We start from the raw sequence: 27533 nt of genomic DNA, 5'->3' as shown, positions 1-27533 counted from the left end.
TTTGCCAGACTCAAAATGTGAGCATTTCATCTTCTGTAGGAAAATGTCTCTGGGTGGGTGGAACACGTGTACTAATCTGCACTCACAGCGTTGGAATCGTCAGCATTTCAGGCCAGGCTCCTGGAGCATGTTCCCTTTTCTTCCCTAGTACATATCATCAGAGCAATGGATTTCTTTCAGGGAAGTGCTTTTTTTTTTTTTTTTTTTTTTTTCCTTTCTCTTTTTAATGTAAGAAACAAGAATATACATCTAGATCCAGCAGCCCAGTGATAAAGGCTGAAAACCATGAAAACTCAATGGCATTTACTATTGATACCACTTGGAAAAGCAAACATTATAAAAATATTTGGAAGCCAAGCATAAGTAGAATTTCAGCACAGTGATTTTGTTTTCTGGCATAGATTATGGCATCACCTGCACAGTTATGAAATGATACGTTGCTCTGTGAAGAAAGAGTTGGTGCTACGAGCAGGTTATTTCGTTTGGACTCTGTAATGCTTGAAAGGCCGTTGAACTACTTTATTCTTAACATAAATAATCTGTACACATCCTGTGCATTAACATTGTGACATCTGACAAAGACTTTACAAATGCAACTTCAATTTAAAATTGTACATTCATTTTCAAATTGTACATAATTTCTTTCTTTGTTACAGAGAAAATTGCAATGGGGCACAATAAATATAGTGTAATCAAACTGCAGTCTTCAATTCCATATATGACTCAAGATCAACCAGAGTTAAAAAGGACTACTGTTAAGATACTGTAATCATCCAGGAAGGTAAAAGGTGCAGAGGACAAACTGCACTGCCAAAAAAAAAAAAAAAAAAAAAGACCACCCCCCCACCCCCCCACCCCCCCCAAAAAAAAAAAAAAAGAAAAAAAAAAAAGGCAGCCTGGAGTTTGATAAAAAACCCAAAAGCTAAAATATTAAAGTAAAATTCCAGTGTCACTGTTTAAAATAAACATACAGAAAAGGGGTAGGCAGGGGACCGGTACACGCACATTAGAGACATTATCCTTTAACAGAAAGCGGTGAGTTGCTGTGGGAAGGGTGGCCGATTGCTGTTCACTAGAAAGCTGCAGGCATCTCGCCACTTAGGACTTGTTGGCCGAGCCAGAGGAGCGGCGCAGTTTCATGGACATGCGGCTCTTGCTAGTCCGAGGAGACATTGGAGAGGCTAAGTCTGTTCCATCCACCTGTGCTGTTGCTGCTGCTGGAGGTTCTCCCGGCTGCGTCTCTGGGCAGAAGCCTGCAGAGGACAGCAAGAACCAGACGGGTCAGTGCCGCCTTCCGCACTCGCGGCGCGGGATCTACGCACAAGGGGCAGAGAGGAATTTCAGTGCTGCTGTCACTCCCACGGCATCTCCTAGCCCTTTACCAGCTGTGGGTGATGGTACTGCACGTGGAGTTAGCCACTGCCGCAAATCCACCTCTAGAGAAAAGGCGATGCCAGAAACCAACTGAGCTACGGGACTGCAGAACCCCCTCGCTCTGGGCAACCGAGGCAGCACTGAAGTGGGCGATGTTCTCCCGCTAACCGGGAGAACAAACACCTCCAGTTCCCTCGCAGGGATGGGGAGTTGTTGTTCAAATCACAACCCAGAAGAATCCAGTCTTTAAGGAGAACACGAAGGTTAACAGCTCATTGCGCATGAAGGGAGCTCTAGGGATGCAGCTGAAGAGGTGGAGTGAATCGGGGGCCGACTGGGAGAGCAAAACGTCATCTCCCATCGCAACTTCAAAAGGCAAATTCCTACAGGGCCCACAAGGCAGAAGCTTGAACAGATCATACTAACTGGATGCACTATATGTTAATGTTTCTTTGTAAAAGGAACAAGATGAATTTGAGGTAACGGTATGTGGTTCATGAGCCCGGTGCCCAGAGCTACGCTCCCGTGGGCCCCCAGTCCTCACTGCAAGAGGACAAGGCTCTCCCTTACAAACAGCCCGTCTCCAAATCTTCTTCCATAGAGACACAAAAGGAAAAGGAGAGAATACAAAATCAAAATTACATTCTCCTTCCCGTGTACAGGAAATTAACACTATGAACTCACATCCACAAAACTGAAGTGCATTTTAATTAGCCATTTACACAGACTGACAGCCTGATTGAACTCGGCTACCTCAGTCGCTACTGATCGCTTCTGACTCCTATAAATTACGGACAGAAGCTTAGTCCTGCAGAAGTCAATGGGGAAACCCCTGCTGACTTCAGTAAGCTAGAAATCGCTTGCTATTTCTTCCCCATCATGCTATTACTGCTAATTCTTTAAAATAATAATGCAGTAATCAGAACTGAAGATCTCTCTCCCTCAGTATACGTTTCATGTATTAAGGGGTGCAAAAACCATTCAAAACTGATCATGATTTATGTTGAAAGGCTCCTCTAAAATCAAATGAGGTCATCAGGTAAGAAGTCTAAGAGTACATTTAAAACATATTGTCATAAAATTCTGGGATTTAGTGCCCTGGCTGTCCTCCTTGCCTGGTCCAGCACCTGCCTGCTCCAGAGGGATGGCACGGTACTTTCTATCTTTCTCAAACTGACACGACCCATCAAAGTGACTGGGAGGAGAAAGGGCTGTTATTTGTTCCCCAGCTGGTGACAGTAATTCTGTTCATGAACTAGGTACTTCATTGCCAAACAATCTGGAAAAGCATGATAATGCCTGACTCACTGTGCCTTGCAGAAAAAGGCACGCAGGGAAACATGCACTCTCATTCTCTGAAATTCTATCTTGTTCTAATTTTACAAGGAATTAAAGCATTTCAAATGGTGGAAGTTAGAGAATAGAAAATAACCGTTGTTGTTTTGCACAGCATACCATTCACAGCTAGCGTGAAAGACCTTCCGTTTCAAGCCTTTGCCCTTTACCTTGATGTGGCCAATGCTTTCTAGTGGAGGTTTTGGAAGGAGAAGAAATATCACAGCATTTCTTTCTTTGTTGAGAATGAAGAAGTGATGAGGAAGGAGGAGTGGAAAGAAGTGAGGAAGGGGGAGGAGAAAAGATAAAAGATAACAGGTGTGAGATATGAGACACGAACCGCAGAGATTGAAGGGTATTAACAGATGAGCACAGAAAAAGGAATTTCGAATTTCATTATGCAATTGCTGCTCATGCTACAGGTTAAAGAGAGTGATGAGTTAGTTATGTGCAATGAAGCAACAGCTCTGAAATCCGGCGTCATACTTACCAACTAAGCATTACAAGAAAAAAAGGAAGAGAGAGAGAAAGAAAAGAATTCTATGACATTATCCAGATCCAGCAACCTTATTCATAGCAACTGAGATACATCCTAAACATTGTCTGAAATGCTTGCTTAAAGTCTGTGAAAACAGTTTAATACTCACACACATACACACAATCGAGAAAGAAAAACAAATGGCAACTCGATATATGGCTTCTGCTCCCCAGCTGTTTCACAGTATTAAGTGTGCTAAAATTATAGCCAGTCTCAACATGAGACTCCTGAAATCACGTAAAGAAGAAAAAACCAGAGTATTTAAGCTAGTTAGTCTGCATCAAAGGGTCAAACCTTAGTGTGACATTTTATCACGGCTTGTCTCAAGAAAACCTTAACAGCCCCCCCCCCTCCCCCCCCCGTTATTTCAATTAAGGTATTATTCCGGTCATATCTTAGAATTTTGTTTCCGATTCCTGCAGACAGAAGCACAGATTCACATGTAATCCCATTTTTTAAAGAAACTGACTTAGAGCTATTGAAGAACAGAAGTCATGTAACGTGATTTTCACATCTGAACATATCACACCAGAAGAGTGAAGAATAATGGCACTTAAAATATATTCAAAGTCTGACAGCAATCAACAGACTGAGTAGTAACTAAATTTCTTTGGATTTTAGATAAGCATATATATCTATATATACATACATACGCACATACACACATGTGGATATTAAATGTGGTATATAGAAATTCTTCAGGTTTTGTTCCCCTTCACAGTTTTAAAATCTTCAGTGTAAAATGTTACTATCTTTATCTCTCTATGGAATGAAATATTTAGTTATCCAAAATATAAAAATAGGGTTAAATAAGGCAGCTTTATTGATAATTGACCTAGAATCAGAAAGTCGTATAAAATAAACAAAATAGATGTGTTAGCATTTTTCAGAAGTTGAAAAATGTCAGGAAGTAATCCATATTTTTCATCTCTTAGGCCTTGACAAGTGACAAATACCATAGCCCGATGAGCTATGATATTTTGGGGCCATAAGGTAAAGCTGTTTCAATTGCTTCTGAACAAGGAGGTGGATCAACAAAGTTGAAATGTGACATTTTCACACTCCATTGGAAAATTTTAGGATCTTCTACTAATAGTGTGTTGGTTATTTGACTCGGAAATTAACTATTTACATGTCACATGGAATCCTAACTACACACTGGAATCCTACCTACAGACTGACTGAGTTAGAAGTGAGGTGAGGTGGAGGAATCCGGAGGTATCGTTAACGCACGCACTGCCATGACTCATCTCGCGCATCAGTTCTGACTTTCAAAGAGGTGAAAAATTCACCGAGCAGAAGCCTGACAGGGTGCTGATGTTAAGACAGAGTGCTGCATGGTAAGACTATTCTCAGTGCTTCTGGCTTTATCACACCTCGTGGATCAACATTTTCCTGAGTGCCATCTCTGATACTTTGTGTATGTTGGTACATTTTGATCATTTTTTAAGATATGTCAGTCCCCTCCCCCCCCCCCCCCAACCTCCCAGGGAAGAGGGCAAATCATTTTTGTACAGCTTGTGCCCTTTGCCACTCTTAGAAATTCCAGTCCAAATCCAGCCAAGTTGCCCGTCATGCTCAGCAGAACCTTGCTAGAGTCAAGTCAATTAAGCCTCTCACTAATTTTGGGAAATGAGGAAAGGAAGCAGGAAGCGGATGCAGAGAGAAGACTGCAAAAGCAGCTGCAAAGCAAGACGAGAAAGCGAGGAAGAGATGGTCTAAAGATCTGGAAGACTGGAACTGGGTAGGACAGAAAGAACTAAGAGCCAGACATGAGAAAGAACACAGCAAAAAAGATTAAGCTTATGGCAAAAGAGCAGCAGAGCCCGTGTCCACTGAAGAATGCTCTTCAGAAGCCGGCTGGAAACGAGTGTTGGGTAAACCTGTTCCTCTCTGTCAACTATTACCTGTGAAATCCAGTGGCAAAATTCCCAGTCTTTTCCACTAGTGGAGATTCAGGCAGAAGTTAAGACAGCTTACTACCTTACTACCTAGTATTGCCCTATCCCAGTCTGCAGGAGGTGGTGGTGGATCTAGAGGTTGCAGTTTTGCTCATGAATCACGTGGCTGTTAATCAGTGTTACAGAATTTCTCTTTTGCCCTATGCCTTAAAACAAAAATGGAAGGAATTACACAAGGCAAATGTTGTCACAAGACAATGAGTTCATAAAGTCAAACATTCAAAAACTAGGAAATGTCAGGATTAAAATTTAATTTTGTCCCCTTGTGCGTATGCCCAGGATGCTTTTTAGTTGGACAATCATACTCTTTTTTTCAGCGGACCCATTTCATTAAATGTAGAAAGTTGATCCGTTTGGGCTTCTAGAAGTCCACACTGAATTTACTGCCTCAAAGTGCTGAGGATCCTTAGCTTATTATCACCCAGGTGGTTGACTTTTAAGGAGGATAGTTCAGAAACGCATAAGGTTCAGCTTCAGTCGTTGCAATATGAAATTTTTGGAAAATTTCAGTAAGTTTTGAGGTTTTTCTCTGATTTGGAATGGAAAAAAAAAAAATCTTCCTAAGTTTGGCCTGGAAAAGGGATAATGAGAAACTCTTCCCAGCCCTGCCAGACGTACAGTCCTCATTTCTGTATTTCAGCTTCACTTCCAATCACTTAGACCCTTCTACAGTGAGAAAAGCACCATCATTCTCATCTGTGAAGGGGTAATACAGGGCCCGAAAGACTCTCAGTTCAGAGTTACACAGCAAGCAAGCAGCAGAAGAGATTAAGATGCAGGCTGCTGAATTTGAGTTTTTCTTGTGCAAGGCTGAAGTATCGTGACCTCTATGTTCCCCTGCTTCCCTGCCTGTCCGATGGTATCCCCACTTACTTTGGGAGCGGGGCAGCAGAATTGTTCTGAAGACAAGCTTGAAAAATACAGGAATGATCGTTGGGATCAAAAAGTCTGATGCTTTTATCACAAGGAAAATACTACAACTAATGTAGACAGGCCCCTTCTTTATAAGGTTTCCTGTACTGAGGTACTATTTTTAGTAGGGAGAGGGAAAAAAGAAGATAGAGAAAAACGAAACCCAAGACATCAGTACATTTTAAAGCTCAGAATCTTAGCATCATGGGGTCAATAAGCCCTTCAATATCATTAAGCTTACCATTGACAGTTCCCTCAATCTATTCTGATGTCACAGAAATCTGGTTTACTCAATAGCTGTATAGGAGGACTTACTCTATTTAACAGAGTATCTGCAGTTACTCTATTTAACAGAGTCAGCACAAAGTAAAAAACACAGAGGCAACTGAATTATATTCTGTGATTAAGTGCAGGTAAATCTCAATTTTTTAAAATGTACACACCCACTACGCTAGTCAGGTTCCTAAACACGGGAACGTGGACTTGTCAGATATTTTGACAGGGTAAACTAAGTATCTAGATAAATCAGCGGCAGCCACAATCACACTGTATTGAAGAGCAACCACTCTAAGGAAGGAAATGGCTTTTGCTGAGGGCTGAGCCTTTGATAAAATACGTCCATCTGAGGAAACAGAGTTTGTTACCGAATGGCATGTTCTCTATTTGCTCCGATTATCATAGCTCAAATGAAAAAAAAGGCATGCTGAAACCAGCCAATGGGATCACAATAACAACAACAAAATTACAACTCCTGGTGATGGGCTGGAGCAGCTTCACAGTTTCTACAGATCTTTCTTAGAAGAGGAAATCGTATCTAATATTTTAGAAAAATTAATCACGATCCAATTAAAGAATCAAGTCTATAATATCTAAAATGTGGATTTTTTTTCCTAGTCTCTTCTGGTCAATTATTTTTCATTAAAGAAAACAGACATAAATGAAAGATTTTGTATTTTAAAAAAAACCTGTCGTGTATTTTTAGAAGCTGGTCAGAAATTTTCAGATGACATGGGCACGTTTGGCCGGGAGCCTGCAAGGTTTTGTCCGAGTCATCTTAGGGGCGATGAACGTGTGTGGATTCCTAGTGCCACTCCTATGTGCAATCCTGGCACAATTCAGAGCTCTGTATCTATTTTTTCATGAAATCTGCCTGTTGTAGGGACACTGGAAACTTAGGGGTATCTATTTTTTTTAACAGCACCTCTGATGGGCTCTTCCTTGGGATCACAGTCCGTCAAAGTTCTGGGTCATCCGTAGCGACCTCGCTCACAGGTCTGCCTTTGCTAGAACTGGAAACCAGCGGTTTCCAGGCTAACCCCAAGCCCTGGCGTAACCTTTCCGGCAGATGACTGCAGCGTTAATTTATACCTGCCTCAGGCTTTAGAATTTGTGCCCTCCAGAGTCAGCTTGGAGGCAGATGCTGTGGTAGCACTCCAGGCACTCCGTCCTGGAGCTGAGTGCCAGAGTCCCAGGAGCCCCCAGGCGAGCAGGACTGCCAGAGCATCGCCAGCGTCCCTGGGCTGAAATGAAAGCTCAGAATCAGGCAGGTCTGGGGACAGGTCGTTTGTCTCTGATGCATGTCCATCCTAGGAAGCTCCTGACTGCTCCCGACACCGACGTGTTGGTCGGTTCCACTGCACAGCGCAAGGTCGAGAAGAATGTGGCCCTCGGGACAGGACATGGTGTTTCATAGTACGTAAACACACACACGCATACATGCAGATGTGAAATACATCACCTCCTATTAATGAGGTTCCTGCAGAAAATTATTATATTTGATAGAAAGGCTAAATCTAAAATCAAGTTTCTAAAAATCATCATCTTCTTCCAGATCATGTCAGAGAATACCAACTATGGCTAGGACAAGTTTTAAAGGAATACAGGAATTGCCACTGTAGAGCACCAAACTAGTACAGAGAAGCAGCTTTGTTTCACCCCAAAAGAATGAACTGGAGGACGAGGGCAGAAGAATTTAGCCTGGAATGAAATTTCCAAAAGTGATACGAGTGCAGAACTGATACGAGTGCACTAGAATATAGAATATACACTACCCATACAAAAGTGTCTGGTGTTGAATACTTGATGAGTGCATTAGGTAGGAAATGTGGCAAGGACTGGTATCCCTGGTTATTGTTTTTAATGTTTCTAGTTACAGATTTTTCCTATTCAAATGTTTTCATACATTAAATTATATTACTTTTTTTTTTAATACTGATTTAATTAGTTTTAAGTTACTTTTAATTTTGTTTCCCTTTGGTCTTGACTATTTGCACTAGCATAACTATACCACTTATTATACCTTGAAACTGCACCTCGCTTCTACTTACGGTTTATATTTTCAAGCGAAGGAGTCCCTATGTTTTAACCTCTCTGTCATTCTTTCTGCAGCCCTATCACAACTATTCTATAATTTCAGAGTTTATTTCTGCATATTTTTGCAATTTAGAAATAAATTTTGAGATAACAACTTGCCAAATTATTCTTATAAAATTTATTTTTTTTTGATTTACAGCTTTTCCACAGAAGCTTTTGGAGTTTTTTAGTCATTAAATAAAGGTTTCTCAACAAGGAATTTCAAGTGTTACACATTCTTCTTCTCCTTCTCTCCTATGTTATCACTGCAGAATGTCTTACAACATCAATGAAAGACAGTACAGGGTACAAAACACACCACTGCCATCCAGTACTACTTGTTCATGCTGAGAAACAAAGGTCAACACAATAAATTGTTACTCATTCAACAGCTGTCTCTATCATTAGTTACCTTAATCCCAGAACCAGTGTTAGTGCTTCATGCAGACCTGAGGTTAGTAAAAGACTAAAACTTTAAGAAGATGTAGTGGTAATTTCTCAATCAGTGTGAAATTCTTTTTAGTGTGAACAAGGGCAACAAGGAAAGTTTGCATACAATTTGGTTACAAGCTTAGTGCTCTAGTAAAAGTAAGAGGAACAAAGGGGTTTTTTGGACACTTTGTCTTACCTTCAGATAAACAGAACTGATATTTAATGATCTAAAAAGAGGGGAAATAAAATAATGAAATAATCATAAGGAGTTCAAGAAATTTCAGAACAGGAAGGCCTTGAGTTACTCATTTTCTTTTACCGATTTTCTCATTAGTAACTGAAAATGCAGTATCCTCTTATAAAACAGGTATTTTACTGGAGAGCAAAAATTACCTTAAAACCAACTTTGCAGCTAATAACCTGGAAACAAAACTGCTCACTGCAAGGCTCTCAGTTTTCCAATTTAAAAATTTACATTCTAAAGATGTAATGAGCCTTAAACAACTTTCTTATGAGGAAGATGTACTAAGATTAAAGAATGTATCTACCTGAACTAGCCTAGATAAGGAGTACCAGGGCTTCCATGGAGATTTTATACGGGGGAACATGATAAAATTCACTGTAAAAATACAGTGGCTGGTTGCTGTATTAAAAGCAGCTTTCCAAATCTTAACGCCAGGCACTGGCTCATGATGTCAGGCAACAGAATAAAGATTTAAAGGCAACTTTGCCCGGGTTCTCCAATATGTACATATAGTCTCTCCAATTAATGGTAACTCTTAATGATGTGCAAAGGTCTGATTTTTTAGTTTTTATAAGTAAGGATACTGCATTTCAAGTAAGATTGTATAAAAACAGTTCTTTACTGTACGTCTTACCTGTCTCTGAGGGCAAATGGTGGTAAGGTGCTGGACAGAAAACCTGAGCAGCAAAATCCTCAAATGTTGTAGGCTCTAGGTGATGTTGAACAATTGTTTGCAGGTATCGTGCTCTCTCCTCATAACTGGTTTAGCCAAGAATTAAGGATGAACTTATATCATGTACTGTAACTGCTAAATATCAGTGCCTAGTAATTCAGAACTCTTGTTTTTGTCAAATACATATGATGTATTTCAGTGACTGTACACACACTTATTTTTAATTCTTTACATAACTATATTATCTGATACACTGAAGTAATATTAACTATAAGATTAAACATGATTCATGTAAACCTTATGGTTCAACTATCTTTTTTTTCATGTCTGATGCAAAACTTTCTGAATTTTTTTTTTCAAACAACAGCAACATAAATACTCTCTTTTAGCTAACTGATTTGCCTGTACTCTGGTCACAACTAAATATAAAAACTTTACAATTTTTAAGAGGTATAACATGAAAAATAACCTTAGCATTAACAAAAGAAATGATTTTGCACTTTTCCATAACAAACTGCTTTCATAATCCCTAAAAACACACACACACACACACACACACAGAGTTAAGATAAATACATAGTGAAATTTCAGTATTGGGAAAAACACCTCGTCAATTATGCTGTTAAAACAAGCAAGAATATTTGTAAAGAATCCGCAGGACCCTTAAATACTGGCTAACAGGGTGTCGGCAGGGCACTGACAGCAAAATACTGTGCTTCTTCCTTTTCCCTGTGTTCTCCCTCTCTGATATTATTGACAAGAAACTGGTATCTTGAAGTGTTGTTGCTTTTGAAGAACCCTCTCCAGGCTTCTTGTTCCAGCAGGCCTGATTGTGCTGTTAGCACAGAGAGAGCGAGAAAAAGAGAGACTATTTCTGCTGTTCATGAAAGCAACTATGGAAAAGGCTGTCAAAATGTAGAGCAGCAGGCAGCAACATACAATTATCAAGAAAAACTACCATGCTGACTTCGTGTCGTATAGTTCCTGAACTGAGAAATCAGTTAACCTTTTCTCTCACAACTTTCAAAGTCCTCCAGCTGGACTCAATATGTTGAATGAGGGAGACCTTCTCCAGTTATGTTATAGAACCGTAAAGCGATCAGAAATTCTCCCTGGCATTTACGCTTGTGCACACTCTTTTTTTCATGTTTTACTTGTAGAGAGATCATTTTTTCCTTACACAGTTCTGTTTACCTAAAAAAAACCAACCAAAAACCACCAAACCAAACCCAAACAAATCTGCATGCTGTGGAGGAATGCACTCCGAATCAGTTTCTTGAAGGTTCTTGGTTCTGATTTCAGGTTTGCTGCTCTTTTCGGGGGGGGGGGGGGGGAACAGGGACAGTGAGGAAACTATCTTTCTGACTCAATTTCACCACCTGTGAAACGGGGATAATATTCATCTTGAATGCATCTTTTAGCATTCCAAACATAAAAACTGCATTTCAAGTGATAAGTGTTTTTAATAGCAAGTGCTAACTTTTAAAATAAATAACAATATTATTTTCAGTTACGATAAGCAATAAAATTCTCAGCCCCAAGTTAAAGCTGGAAACAATACCCTTCATCTTAGCTTATAAAACTATACTTCAACAATTACAGAACTTTTCCTACAAAGCCCTTTTCCAGTTGCTTTCCATAAAATATTTACAGTAGATTTTGCAGTATATCTAAATATGAAAAAATGTATAGAGAATGTATTATCTGAAAAGAACTTCTAGTGAATAAAATGATCTTCATCATATTTCGTTAGATCGCAACTTGGTTACATAGCGCAACTGGGAAACAATTTTCCCTCCAAAATCTGCGTTCCACATTGTTTCTGGATCCTGAGCAAGCTGAACCTCAGCAGAAGTCTCAGTCTGGAGAAGCTATGATAGAAGCACTAGGACAAGAGAAAATATAAAAATCTCCCATTGTAACGGTTCTTAGGTTGGGGGATAAACACAGTATTGAGCCTTAACAGAGGAGGGTAGTATAGCAGAGTTTTTAAGAGGCTATGTATAAGTGGTAGAGGATGAAACTGATGGTTGAAGTCTAAATAATACTACGTATCTCACAACTTGTTGAAAAGCACTTTTTTCATTGGGGGAGATTCACAGCTGCTGAATTTTCTGCAGTTAATAGAGTTCTTTGATTCACAGCAGTGCCCCTTGCACAAAAAATACTGGCCTTTGTGTATTACCAGAAACTAATTTTCTATTTGGCTGAAAAGGGAAAAATGGGGTTATTGCTTCTCCCTCCTACAGAGCTTTTCATTATGCCTGATGCACTCAACTTCTAAGCTCTTCTGAGAAAAAAAAATAACTGAAGAGGCAAGAGGTAGAAAAATGAGCTTGTTAGCACATTAGAAGTGAAGTATCTTGGTGGGCCCTAGAAATTCCCAGTGGTGTGTTAACTTATCACTCTATGCATGCTGGCACTGATAGTCTCCCAATTGATCACTCTCTTTTCGCACCAAAGGTGCTGCCAGGAAGCAAAGGCTGAAGGCCCACAGGAGAACAGGCTGCTATCAAAACAAGCTGTTTTTAAAAGTCTGCTTGAATGGGTAAAATGTTTCATGAAAAAGTAGGGTGGAGACACCTACCTGCTTTTAAAATGCTCTACTTTCAGAGGTCTCTAAAGGAAACCTTTTAGTTTATCCTATTCTATCCGAAGCTTATACACAAATAAGGCAAAAATGAAGGAAAGTTACTGCTTTGAATGTGACAAGGACATTCCCATTCTCCAATCTAGGTACCTGTCTCCTAACCAAATAAAGTAGTCTTGACACAGATGCTGAGGAGAATAATGATGTTTTCATTACACAGTGGAGAGGACATGCCTGTATCAGTTCTAGAAGTCTAATTCAAATGCACACTTAGTACACCCAGAGAAAAGTAATTCAGCTAGCCAGGTTGCCACTCGTCCTAACAATCCACAAAACCAGCTGCAGCTTGTTAAAAACAGAACCCCGCTTAAAAAACAAAACAAAAATCTGCTGCGAACGCCCAAGTCCAAAACTTGCCGTATTCTGCACTGGGAAATGACACTCTCTCCTCTGAAGAACTCCTTTTCTGTACCAAAGCCTGAGTAGCTGAGATTGGGGTACTTTTATCTTCTATTCACTTACACTTTGAGAACATTCTAGTATTTTAAAACTCAAAATTTGTATGCTTTTGTGGCTGAGATAATACAGTTCTATGCTGTACCTGAATGCAACTATCTGCAAGAGTGACCATAAGCCTATGGTAGTTAATTTCTACATTACTCCTAATAGGCTAGACATTTATTTCTTTAAAACATGTCTCTCTAGGGAAGAGTTATTAGCACCTACAAATTGAGTGGCACATACAAACTCAATGGCAAGTAATAACAGGGCAATGCAAGCGGTATTCTTACTGTGAGTGGATGTTGCCACTGGCATCAGCAATTAAGATGGAATGGGAAGGATGCACGGAGAAACCAGCAGAGAAAGACTGGCACAGAGAGTGACTAAACACTTAAACCAACAGCGTTGTGAGCTTTCTGCTTCTGAAGAAGGTGCTAACTAGAACAAAAGCGAAAGGTTAAAAAGGTAAGATATACATTAATTATACAGGCACTCACTCAAATTTGTCAGCTAAAAACTTGCAGATATATAATCTGCAAAAAGCATAACAAAAAACCCCTAATGACTTCATTATACTTTTTCATACGATATGGTTCTGAAAAAATACAATCAGTACGAGAAAAAAATCAGGAATCGTACCTTTATAGGTCACTCAGGTTGTGGTCACTCAGGTTGTAGTCACTCCAGCTAAAATGTAATTTGCATTACAATCCATTTTACTTATTCTCTAAATCTGCAATTATTTCTATTAATACTGAAAATACTGTACTTTCCATTATTACTGTAAACATGCAGGTTTTTTTAGACCTGTTGATTTGCATTTGGGAACAAGCACCAAAATCCTGGCTGTCAGATCACCTACTTACGCTTAATCTGGCTGAAAAACAACATCTCATGTCTTCACCTAATAGCTCTCCATCACTCTTGATTGTATCACTTTCTTTTTTAACTCAAGTTCGTTTTAGATTCCTATGGCAGAACACATCTACATCTTGCAGATTCTTTTTGCATAATCTAAGCTAAAACTTTTTCTAGCCGTCTACATGAATGAATTATGTAGGGTCTTACTTTACATCTCAGTTACTGCCATGTCCTTTTCTCTGGCCTCAACAAATGGATTTTTACTCCTCCTTGTATCTACTTGGAGCATTGCAGAGCCCACTTTCTGAACGTACTGCTTAGATGGGGCATTCTGTGCAGATTTCACCATCAGTCTGCCACTCCCTAGTGCAAATGCAGGCTACTTATTTTAACTTTATAGTCCATACTGATTTGATCAATTTTATCAAAATTGCTCTTGCCTCCAGTCAGTTAACGCAGACAGTCACTCTCACTTACCTTGACATTTTTGGACAGGTACTTTAGCACATTTTTCCCATGTGGCTTCTCATGCCTAGGACCAGGTCTCCGTAAGTGTCCACAAAACAATCCGCCTTCAAACTCTCCCCTTTGCTACGATGCTTATCGAAAAAGAAACAAGGAAAACACCTTGGAAGACTTAAGTCCGTTGCTGTGTAGGTCACATAACTATTTGTGCTCACATTTCCCTGAATTTTTTATCTGCCTTAATTTATTGCCTTCAGTTTTATATTTGGCTTTTTTACTTCTGGGGGGACAAACAACATGTGTCTCGTGCTGTACTCCATCTCAGTATAATGAGACTGTGGTCTATGCTAAGGATATATATGTGCCACAGTAATGCAAGTAAAACAGCTCTCCTGCTCGCATAAAATGCTTTACAATAAATCTATCTAGTATTTTGCAGTTCAAGAATACAGCGGATGCATGATTACTATGTTACAATCATCCAGGGAATACTAATCCTAAAACGTCATTAATTTGAGGCAGAGAAAAAAAATGAAGAAAAAGCAGTTTCAACATTGAGTAAGATTTCCAAGACCTTAATTAAGGATACGGCACTTCACAATTCTGGAATCTAACTAAGTGCTAGATTCACAAAAGGGCTGGAGAAGAAATCCTTGTGCCTGCTCCGAAGACCATTTGATAACAAACGCTTCCTGAGCAGGGACTGGGATCCAGGGACTCTCCCCTCCCAGGAAAGTACCATAACCATTAGGCTACACTGATGAGCACGTACTTCCCCTGTGATTCAGAGGAGATCTTATTTTATGAAACAAAGAGCAATTTCAGCAATGAACAGAAGTCCCAATGGTTAGAACAGTCTTGTAAGAGGCAGGAGATGGGGCCTCAAAATTGGAAACTGCTCTCTCATTTCCTGGCTGATTGATATAACTACGGAGTTATCTCCTGTTGTGTTTGTATGGGCTCTAATCCAGTGAGTAGACCTTCAAAACTCTTAGCATGGCTGCCTCGCAGGTCAGATGAGCAAAGAAATACCTACCTACTCATTGGATAAAGAGAGGCATGACCTGGGCATTTGGCTGTTCAGGATACGGCAAGGACCTAGGCAGCTCTAGTGTGTGCTGCTGCGGGCAGATCCCCAGGGAAGGGTGGCACTGAAAGCTTTAGATACCGGTGAACTTCAGAGCTATCCAAGGCTAGGCATTTGCTGCGTGGAGATTCTTAGCACCTATATTTTGGACTCAGGCACCTATAAGGCCAGTCGGGAGGACCTTGGGTCAGATCAACAGAGTAGTTGTATGCCTAAATGCTCTCAAGACTTTTGGAAAAAAAAACAAACCAGAAAATGCTTTGTAAGACAGATTTCCTCAGCAGCTTCTGGAGGGAAGGATTATGCAGGGGAACCTACTCAGTGACAGAAACTTTAAAAAGGGCTGAAGAGATGCACGGTTCATTAATACACTAAAACGGTGATGGAAATAATTGTAACGTTAGATCAACATTTCATTTGTTCAACAAAATTTAAAAGGAATGCATTTGTGAAGTACCTAAAGTCATCAATGGCAGAAACCGTATTTTTCCAAAAGTCAAAAGAAAGTATTTATCACTTCAAATACCACAACAAAATGTTATGCCTCAGCTTCCATTTTAGTAGATGACTTCAAGATGACGTCTGGACGATTTAAAATGCATCAAGATCACTACAGTTCAGGAAATACCCTAGAACTATGAAGTTCCAAGTTGCAAACTCAACAATGCTTCAGGCATTCCTACACCCCTACCAATGGGCTGGTCAAGTGCAGTAGACTGATAATACAACTTTTTTTTTCCTTTTCAGGAAAAGAAGAAATGTCAGAATTATAACAAAAGGACTCCCTTTGTGAAAGGGAGTAAAAATGTGGGCTTTTCACTCATTTTTTTTCCATCACTGTGCCTCTCATTCAGAAAAACTGAACAAAAATTGAAGTAAGACACTTCCATGAAAGCTTTATTCATAAATCTTCCCTTCTGATGCTTATGTATTTATATATAGGTGCATGCTGATGTAGTATATCACAATATAACTGTATATTGGAATATGTGATCACAATACTGACGGTATGTAGTACCTGAGATTCTTTGATTCCAGTGCTAGGCAAAAGAGGAGGTTTTGATGATTGCCTAGAAATACCTCTTAGAAAAAAAGCCAGAGAACACATTTCTAAATAGCAAGATGGACTTTTTCAGGTTAAATTGTAAACTACTGTCAGAAATACATGTACAGCTGCATCCCTGGCAGTTCCAGCTGTTAGCAAAATCATCTAAGAAGTCAATATATATTGATATGATTGTGGAGTGTATGACTTTGTCAGCCAGGCATTTGGAAAATAATTTAGACAAGCAGAAACCAAAGCACTGCTCCATCCTTAACTGGAAAAATGAAAATCCTCCACCCAGAGATACTTGCTTGTAAGATCAATGGACCCTGCAAGAGGTTTATTAATTGCATGTATACACTATTTATATAAATGGCATTAACAATATTTTAAGAAAAGCTACGTAAAATGGCACCCTCTTGTTTACTACATTTGCCCCCCCAGCAAATTTAGAAGCACGCCTCTTCTTTTCCAGAAAAAAACCCCAAATTTGTAGTATTGTCAACATACAAAAATGCTCCCAGGATATTAAAGACCAAAGGAAACAAACAAACTTGAGGCACAGTGAATGGCATATGTTGGTAGGACATTTTAAGTTTCCTGCTCTCTGGCCTGAAAAGGTGTGCAAACCCCAAAGAATTAACTGCTACAGTTTGAGGTATGATGAAAGCATCAATTTTATTGGGCAGATTTTTCCTAGTAAACTACAATTCCCGACATCAAAATGTGAAACGAGGACTGCCTCCTGTAAAAACATAACAAATACAGGCTAGGACCAAGGTTTTACGGAAGCTGAAAGGAAAAAGTTAGCCATAGCAGAATTTGACTTCCTTCTAAAGGAAGACAGGACAAACCCCACACATCACAGAAATGGAAGTTTTTTCTGGGAAATCTCACTCTGAAAGAAGAGATTGTGCAGTGGTTGTCAAAGCAGCTGAACTCATACTGAGTCACAGCAATTTGTACTCTTTGTTGGCTCTTAGAATTAAGGACGGTAAGTCGGGCTGCTATTGATCCAGTGTTGGAAGCCCTGCAACTAGCTGCGCTTTGTATGTAGGTGGGTGATCAGTATCATCTGGCCACACTGAGAGGAACAGTTAAAGTTCTCTTATATTCTGAAAAGTGACTCTGCAGAAGTGGCATCACGGTGCTCCCTATTTACTGCATTTCTGTGCCTTCCACATCTAGTTTGCCCAGTATACAAATAAAGAGATCTTTTTTTTCCAGCTGCAACTTCTGTTTACTTAATTCAACTTGATATCTCAAAGTCAGCCTGGGTTCTTTTCTGTTTCTTAAACACTGCCAATATTGAAAACGGCATATAAATATTTTGTTCTGTGCATCTGTTTACACAGCTATTCTGTAAATGAAAGCAGCTTCTGCATATGCAATTGGAACTTAGCCACAACACTGATGATTCATGAAGCAGAATTCAGTTCATTCTCCTCATATCTGATGCAAGTTATTTAGGTGAAAGAGAAGAAAAAAAAAATTACTATGCTTGACACTACTAAACAGGTGAAAGAATTAAAAATTTTATAGTCTTCTAAGGTGATTTTTTTCTCTACTGAAACAATATTTTCAATACTAGTGACAGCACTTTTGCAGTAAAATGTAACAATATATTTTCTTACTCATAAAAACGGAACATAAAACTCAGAGGAATCAAAGTTTTATTTTAGAAGTAAACTTTTATGTTGCATTTTGTGAAAACATTTTCAAACTGCAGAATGGATGCAGTGTTAATTGTCCCAAATCACTGATTTTAGAAAGTAATGTATATGTGACAGTCTACTAATTAATATAGATATCATTAAAAAATGAAAATAAATATGAAAAATAAGTAACAGGCTAAGCCTGTGGAATTTAAGCAAACATAAAATGTAATATCAAGCATCTTTAATAAAAATCTTTTTCAACACAAGTTGTAGCTGCAGAAGGTATTTCTGAGGCAATTTCTGAGGTATATTTCTCCATGAGTAAGGGAATATACAATAGGTAAATCCATACAAATTAACCCCATCATTCCAGATCTTGCAATTTGTTTCCAAAGCATATAGTTGCATCAATCTTTAAATGAATATAAAGAAAATTACTTTTCATTTTTTTACACTACTGAAAAGTTGAATAAATCTGTGATAAATTAAAAGTTATTGGGGAAATTATAACAACACATACTTTTGCCATTTAGAGGCCTATTTCTTTAAGAGTACTAATCGTACAGCTAAAGGAGATTACTTTCAGTATATCTACCCTATGGTTAAATGGTTAAAAGTCCTGCAAGGTTAGCACAAGCTTGATAAAGTCACAGCCACCGAGCATTTCCAAGTCAATGTTATTGCTTTCTGCCTAGTTTACCACCACAGTATATATTGAAAGGCATTGACTTTATCTGAATTTATATAAGAATCTTCATTTTTTGCAATGTGAGCACTTTCAGAATTGCTAAATTACTGCAAGAAATTGTAACCGATGCTTACATTTTCATTGGAAAACCCAATACATTTAACATTCTGCAACACTGTCCTTCTAGGAAAATCCTTAATATATTGTTTATTTTCATGTTGTTCCATCAGATCTTACAGCTAACTAAATTCTTCAGTGGTTTATAACATCATCTAGGAAGAAAAAGCTGTGATTCATCAGTGCAGACAAAGCTGGGCTTTAATCCATTCCTATAACCATATTGCCAAGTCTATATTGTTTACATTGCGTCTCAATTAAGAGACAGGCAGGACACCTGGTACTTCTTTATCTAAGTCCCACGGGCTGCCAGATGACTCAAAATCCATAACAGGTGCTAAGGCAGTGTGAGTGTAGCACCATTAACACAAGCTGGAATTGGATAAAATTTGGACTATGCTTAACCACTTAAAACACTCAATTATGAAATGAAAAATGTAACCACTCTGCACCAAGCTCCTTTACAAAAGGCACTTCTAAAGCTATGTAGAATCAAAGTGCAAGTGTAATGGACTTAACATAAATTTTAATTTTAGTATAAGTATTCTCCAGAATTAAACTATATAAAAGCCAGCTATAGAAAGAAGTTGTGTAACCATATACAAACATATACTTACTGAACTGAATGAATTCTAATTCTGATCATCTGCTTAGGCAGCAAAAATGAAAAAACTGATGCTCAGACTTCTAGCTATTTCAAAGTTAAGGGAAAAAAATCTGAATTAACAATACTTTTTGAATTCTTCAGCTCTGTAGAACCCAGAAGTTATTTTATTTTAAAGGACTTTGGCAAATGAAAGCATCTTATGGAAGGATTTTAAAAACAGCAAGGTTCAAGTGAAAAACGATATGATAAAAGATACTCCTTTGCACCAAAACATCCCACTGCAGAGCTCTTTTCAGCACCTTTTCAGCTAAGGTGACTGAACTAAGCATTAAGCTTAGACACTGACAGACACACCTCAGGAGAGAAAAAATGAGTATCAGAAATTTTACAGTGGACAATTACTTAAGAACTATCTGTATCTAAACGTGCAGTAATCCAATTAAGTTTCTATTTAATATTGTAATTATCAAGAACACAATATAGTGATTTTATTACCAGAGTAAGCAGTAACAAAGTACAGTAAACTGTCATTTAAGACAGTGTCATAGTATCTATGATAAGCAGCATATTGGCTTAAACTAATGCACTATATGCCTCTAGGGAACGACAGGCTCAGAGACTGGGTTTTAACATCAGAATCTACCCATTAATCTTGACTTAAATATAATCTACTCTGCAGTAAGAGGAAGAATGGGCATTCAATGAATTATCTGTTTGAAATATAGCAGGAGCATATTAACACAAACATACAGTAGAAAGTCTCAGTTTCGGTGCCATGTATTGTGTATCGTTGGTTTTACAAACCCTGAACTGCATTTTAGCATAAATTAAAAAGACAGTAAGATCAAACGGCTAGCAGTATTGGAAGGAAGAATACCTCAACACCGTAACAGACCTCTCCTTAACCTTACTGGCTGTGTGGTTAGACGACCAGTGACAGTGTTTACAAATACCCCACTCCTCCATGTTTTAGTAACAGGCTACAGAGGTGAACACGAAACAGCGAAGCAAGCGGTGCCGCAGCCCTTACGCGGGCAGAATTCCTACTCCAACTTCCAGGGAGGATCTGTCTCACTAACGTATCCGAGACGGGAATCGATGACCCTACACGGTACGCTGTGCTAATTGTTTTGAAGCCCGTTACAGCTGCCGCCGCTTCGGGCCCTCTCTGGAGCGATGCTCCTGCCGGCAGAGAGAACAGCTCGCGGGCAGCCGCTCACCTGGCCGCGGCGGGTCTGCAGGAGGCGGCGGGGGCCAACGGGCCCAGGGACCGAAGTTTATGAGGGGTGCCGCACCACACGTGCCAACCGGAGACCTTAAAGGTGTTGCAGTCATCGCTTCAGCCCACAAACAATGTGGAACAGTATAGGCCGGGGGGAACTGCAGCCCCACATGCTAACCCCTGGTTTTGGGAGAGGGATTTATCCCCACCCTGACGCTCAGCGTTACGGCAGTTTTAACTCAAGTAATTAAGGCCGACGAGTGTGAAAATACAGAAGCAAAACTGGCTCTTTGCTCTCTGGTATCTGCATGAATGCTCAAGCCCACTCTTCACACATTCAAATGTTTAAATTTCTATCTTAAATACTTTCTCTCTGCATATATGGGCATATTTATTGACGAGAGAAACAGTAAGGAAAATGCCTTTCATGAAGACATCGCTACAAACTGTAAAATTACACAAATATGAACTTATATTAACATTAAATACTGTCCAGCAAAAAGACTGCACATAAAGACATGTATTAATTTGCAATTCCACACTACACAGTAACAAGGAAAACTTCTCGCATGAGAAATTTCATCATTAATTCCAATCTGTACTTTAATAAACTTTACGTCTACCTTTCTTTTTTTCTTTCATAGTTGAAGAGCATGTTTTTTCTTTACTCTGGGTTGCTGCAGTACCGGTATGAGGTAATCTACTTAGAAGTCTCTTCAGAGGGCAGTAAAGTCGATTCTAAAAATGATTTTTAAAACTTGAAGACGGGCTGCTTCTATTTAAATGAAGAAAACAAGTATTAATTTTCAATTACTTCCCTCTTTCTTTATTTTGAAGGGCAATTAGTAAAGCAGCCCCTTCGCCCTCCTCCCTAGTGCTGTCAAGCTGTTGAGAGCAGTTTGCGGCACTACAATGGTACTATTGTGAACACAGCCTGGGCTTCCTTCCCACAGAGAGTTAAACGGGCAGTTCCTGCTGCCCATGATTGGTGTCCAGCGAAACAATACTTAAGAGCCAGGTTTTATCAGTTCCACGCCAAAGAAGTGAAGCCAGGGAACCCAAGCCTTCATATCATGCTGAACCATATGCCAACCCTGCTGGCCCCAAAGGTTTATCACTAAGAATCAGGATCCATCATGTCCCCTGTGAAATTTCACTTCACATACCTTCTGTGAAATGCATGGCTTTGCTGAAAACTGACCTTTTTCCACAATTGGCAAGAACAGATGGATGGTAACTAGGGTTTGGCAAGCAGAAATTAAAAGATTTTCTAATAGCTTGCATTCTTCTATGTTTGGGAGGAGAAGCATTCAGGAGATAGATATATTTGTGATCAACAGATCTATTCAGGTGCAGTTAATCAGCAATTAAACTATTTTCTTTAATGTCTAGAAAGTATATTGAGATTAATTTGATTGGTCAGGCTATGATTAGGACTCATGTCCTTCGGACTACCATATGGTAATTCCAATTACTGTAATACTAACTTTTAATCCTTTCTTTATGTTAGTTTATTCCATTTTTCTATTAAGTATGTGGCACATACAGAATAAACTATATACACACACACCCACCTCCTTTTTTGTTATAATTTTGACCTGTTTAATTTGTGAATATTGTTACATGAATTATAGTCCATCTCCAGCTAGATGTTTCCACATACTGACAGGTATTATATATAACCTCTTTTTTCAGTTACTGAAATACAGACCTGTAGGAGAACAAAGACAACCACTGTGCTAGTTTCTATTAATTTGTGGTTGGTTTTTTTTTTTTTTTTTTTTTTTTGGTACCTATCATCTTCTAATCCCTCTGTTGGCACTGGAAAGCATGTCCCAACTGTCTTGATTACCATATGCAGAATGATGCAGAAACAGTTTGCCAATATCTTATTCAACTCACCCGAAAACATCATTCTGTCTCACAGACATTACTGTTTGTCAGTTTTGCTTGTTACAAACAATCTCCCACATTTCCCACCAATTTAAATATCAGAATAAACCATACACAATGGTATATACTTATTCTTTATATATACACAGCTTTTAGTGTCTTAACATACAAATCTTTCAAGTTGCTTGCAAGTCACTTATCTGTTATCAGAGGTGAATTTATGACTAGAAAAGGATCAAATCAATAAACAGTGCTGTCTTTTGTGACATAAAAATAGGGCTTAAGTAGTTCAAAAACATTTCTTTCTTTAAGTCTTAGAAATGTCAGGAAAAATTGTTTAATCTTCCCTGCTTTTATTCACATACTTCTGAGAGCTATCAAAGAAATCTGTATGAATTTTAACACCTTAAGGGGACAAGAGTCTTAACATTTTAACAAAGGGCTTTTGTTATCCAAAATGTTTAATTAATTAATAAGGTTAAGTAGGTATTAACAAAAAACCTGTCATTTTGTGTTATGTACAAAGCAATCAACTCTGTGTAAGATTGAACTAGTTTATCTTTTCCATTGCAGTTTAAGGACTCCCAGCCTTCTCCCTGCAAATATTTGTTTAAAAGAGGGATCTATACACAACTAAAACACATTTTATAATGAAAGAGTGATTGCTCTACTAAATTCCAGCTTACAACATACAAAAATTTCCTACCTTAAAAAGATGCAGTAACAAAGAACTCCCCTCCCTCAAGCGATCTGTACTGACAGATCCAAATTCAGAAGTTCTAGGAGACTGATAAAGTACTGCACTGCTTTTCAGGGTAGCCCACTGACATCCTTTTATTCTAAAACAGAATGCCACCAGCATAAGCCTGCCCATATTTTATACAGAAATCAGTAGAACCAATACCCCCCTCTTCAGATGGGTAAACTCGATTTATGAAAGAATGTAGAAGTAAAAGAACCTAGAATATATTTTTCTTAACAGCAGATTTGAGTCTCCCCCATAATTGTCTACAACATTAACAGAGCACTCAGCTCTTTATAAGTGCAATTATTAGTAGAAAATGGTATTACTAGAGTCAATCAGTTTTGTCTGATTTGATATTTTGCTTTTTTACCACTTTCAAGAGTCTTACGCTTTTCATTAGGGAAGAGTAACTAATAAATAAAGCTGTGCTACCAATTAAAAGACAAGTTATAGATATCTTGTGATGATAACATCATTACCCTTAAACCCATGTGCTTACACTAGACCTCTTTAACAGGTGCTCCCAGCATCCTAGTTCATATCTGCAGACAGCCCATAAGAAGAGCTAGAGACAGAAGAGCTACCAGGGGTAGAGAAGGCAGGTTCTGTGGAATTAGAAGCAGGGCAATTACTGAAGAAAATATGTTTATCTGAACACGTACAAATCCAGAAGTGCTGCTAAAGAAAAGTACGTACGTGTGTTTTGTAAAAAACCTCACAGACTATATACTTGAAAATATACTACATTACAACATAGCTTTCAAGCCTCACACTTGATTTATTCCTCATATTAAAAATGCATAAAAACCAACTGAAATGATGTGCATGTCTACATGAACATGCAGTAAAAACAGCAGCTTGGTACACACATCTGCAAGTATTTCTCCAGCAGTTGTCTGAAGTGTCTGTATGACAAACACTAAGGCAAGAGTTTAAAAACCTATCACAAATGTTGGTTCAATCAGTTGTCTCTAGTGGATAAAATCAAAGGCATTTAAAGCAATGCTTTGGAATTATTCATTGCAAAACAATCCTATTCTTTCAACAGGTAACTAATAAACGATGGCTGAGAACAGGCTTGCACTACCCCTGAGGTCCAATTGTTACTCAGAACACTGCCTACTTTTGCTCCCTGGTGTTGCATTTTAACTCTAATTGCATGATCAAGCCAATAAATTGGACTCAGGGGACAAAAAAACCTTACAAAAATACCCACCCTGACAAAACCAGAGGTTGCAAGAAAATGCACTTCAAACAGGAGTGAGGCAAGACCAGACAAGCGAAGGAGAGGTATCAAGGCTTGAAAGACAGTCATTAATACTGACAGATTACTGTAATTCTGGCTGTCAAGGTGATCGATTTAAACAGCATATGCCAATCAATACTCTCCTCATTTACTGAGCAGCATGAGATATATAGTTAGGTAAGATGTCCCTAAGACAGGATTTCAAACCATACTTAACGAACATAAATAGCACAATTTATGCTTTGGAATCTTAGCTGTTTTTTCATTTGGCCTTTTTTTAATTGGGCAAACTTCAGTGGGATGTTATCCATACAAAAGTTACTTTAGATGATTCTATTACACCACATTGCCATCATGTATACAATTCCTTTACGTGAGATATTTCAAACTGTACCAATTTTCCTTATAACATATTAAAATACTAATCTGGAGTATGAACATTTTTAAATGCAACAGTTGTTTAAGTACCGTGCATTTTTCTTTTCTTTTTTTTTTTTTTTTTTTTTAATTAGTGGTTTGCTGTTCTGAGTACTTTAGCCATCCCTGGTTTACAAGAAACCAAATCTTCCTGGTATTTCTCCTGGAATTTTCCTTACAACAGTCTCTTATTGTTCAAATGTACTTGTGACATCAGAGGAAAAAACATTAATTGGATGTGTTAGTTCAGGGGAAAAGTCCTACAGAGATAATAAAAATAGCTATTACTGTCATTGCATACCTACAAGTAGACACACAGACACACGTGCGTGACTCTATACAGAGATATAAACTTTCCTCTTCTATTTAAGTCTTCTTGTAATGCACAGAGAAACTGTTACACGATTCCTTGAAACTTAAATACCTCAACAGTCCATTAAAACAATCAGATACTTATGCCTTGGAGGTCTTCAGTGTTTCATGTTATACCATTATATGCAGGCATATAATTAATCACACTTTGAATTATTAAAAGATCAAGTGAGTTGTCAGCAGAACTAGGATTTGGGAGAACAGCAAAACTGAGCAAGTCAAAGTACAGGAAAGACTGAACATCATATTCTCTATCTTATGATTCTTGCTTGAACTTGGAAAACAATTTCCGTTGCTAAACAGTAAAACAGACTTCAGAAATAACTCTATTTTCTTCTGGAAAAAACAGCAGGGGTCATATGATGAACTCATCATGGCTCTCACTTGAACGCATATCAGATAAGGCTATAATGGTATGATTCAGGGAAGGGATAAGTATTCACTGAAATCCTGAAATTTTCAATTATTTGTTGTAAAGCATATAGAGTAGTATCTAAAAAGTGTACCAATCATTATTTTTAATGTCTGTTTCTTCTCACTTGCGATGACAGAAAAATCAGTAACAGGTATGTTAAAACTGCATTAAATATCCCATGTCAAAATTGTATTGCCAGAAATGTAGCAAAGTTTGCTGAGAATCTTGGCAAAAAAATTTCTAATCCAGAACATATTATAAGAGCAATTATAATGGCATGGATTATTCCTTTCACTATACCAAAATTAATCAGTGGCACTGTGAAAAATGAATTCATAATATATATTTAAGGAGAGAGAGGGTGCCCCTTATGCCTTTTCCATTTGATACAGGGTTATCATTGATGCAGTATCACTGTATACATTTTTTTTCTTACAGATGCTCATGCATCTATAAGATAAAAAAATTATTGGACTTAGAGGAAATGAAACGGGCATTGTCAAAATCAGTGCTTTCCAGCTTTAACTTCTAAGTTTCTGTATTAGTGAGAAATCTCCAAAATATTCACAAATTCCAGTTTGAAAATGTAAATCAAACAAATATTCTTAATTAAATGAGACAAATATGGCCAGAGAATCTGAAGAATAATACTCTTTGCTCACTAGATGTCATTAATAATGAGCGCTTTCTTTCTAAAGATAAGCTTTCCAATGTCTGCAATTCTATCTTGTAGCAGACAATGATGGTCAAGCAGGCACAACAAACAGCAACACTACCAGTTCCAATAAAACCCTTTCTTGGGGCAGTTGTGTATCACATCAAGCAAGAAAGCGTCTTCTGAGCTATGAGGTTTTAATACAGAGGAAACTTTTAACAAACCACTCAAATACATTATTTTATCCATAAAGAATTTACTGTCTTGTCAGATACCATATGGAGTTAATATCTTCCCTTCTCTGGAAGACAGCTGTCTAAAAAGGTTAGCTACAATACATCAAGTACCAACTGCTTAGGAATACAATGTCAAAACAAGATAGGGGGATGTAAATTTTCCAGTTTTGATAAAAAAAGATTAACTTAGCCAATCTTTTAGATTAAGATTTATTTTATAATATTTTGTAGACAGAATAATTAAACCAACATTATATTTTTGCTATTTAAATTGATCTGTTTCATATGACCAAAAAAAAAGAAATCCCAAAAAAGAAATTCTTGGCATTAGGTCAAAGACCTCATAGATTATTATAAAGAACTGAAAATTATGCTGTGATGATTATGGATAAAACAGCCATCTATATTCCAGGTATTCTAAAATTTCAACAAATTTCAGGTTTAAAAGATGCTAAATAGGTTTTCTCACTGTGTGTCTAGCTACATATTAGGTAGCATCCTTTGGGAGTGGAATACTACGTAAGGCAGAAAGCATGGTGTCTGAGTTGCACTATCTGATGTGCAGATAGTTTGGAACAGTTGTTAACACTCCAAAATTTGTGGACAATGTGCAAGAAGTAACATTAGTTGTTTCACAATTGGAATTTCACTCCCACAAGGTTTCTACTATTTTTTCTGTTTTGTTGCAATAATTTTAACAACTGGAGGTGCCTTCTACACCAAGGAAAGAACATTGTCTTGGTGTACCTCTTGGCATTTGGCTAACATCTGTTGTTTATCCAGGAAGTTTGAGTAACATTTTATATCAAGCCACTCTTTCTGTTCTTCAAAATATTTAGTATCGATCTATTTCCTACACAAGGTAGATTCTGAATTCAGAATGTGACAAAGC

General features: G+C 38.2%; 1 protein-coding gene across 8 annotated transcripts in view; it reads right to left on the bottom strand.

Annotated features, from left to right (window-relative positions):
* Window positions 1-874: 874 nt before the first annotated feature.
* Window positions 875-27533, bottom strand: part of RALGAPA1 (Ral GTPase activating protein catalytic subunit alpha 1) — a 134330-nt gene continuing 107671 nt past the window's right edge. For 5 of the 8 annotated variants that reach the window (XM_049825464.1, XM_049825467.1, XM_049825466.1 and 2 more), the window contains 3 exons: window positions 9783-9907; window positions 2830-2944; window positions 875-1253 (listed from right to left, as the gene is read on the bottom strand). In XM_049825464.1, the coding sequence (XP_049681421.1) occupies window positions 1157-1253; window positions 2830-2944; window positions 9783-9907 (337 nt within the window). In that variant the 3' untranslated portion in view covers window positions 875-1156. The remainder of the gene's footprint in view (window positions 1254-2829; window positions 2945-9782; window positions 9908-27533) is intronic. The other 3 variants (XM_049825465.1, XM_049825468.1, XM_049825470.1) reach the window with 1 other exon arrangement.

The sequence above is a fragment of the Accipiter gentilis genome, chromosome 22, assembly GCF_929443795.1.
Source record: "Accipiter gentilis chromosome 22, bAccGen1.1, whole genome shotgun sequence".
NCBI lineage: Eukaryota > Metazoa > Chordata > Aves > Accipitriformes > Accipitridae > Astur > Astur gentilis.
Note: the sequence above shows the minus strand (reverse complement) of the source record. Positions and strands in the feature narration are given on the sequence as shown.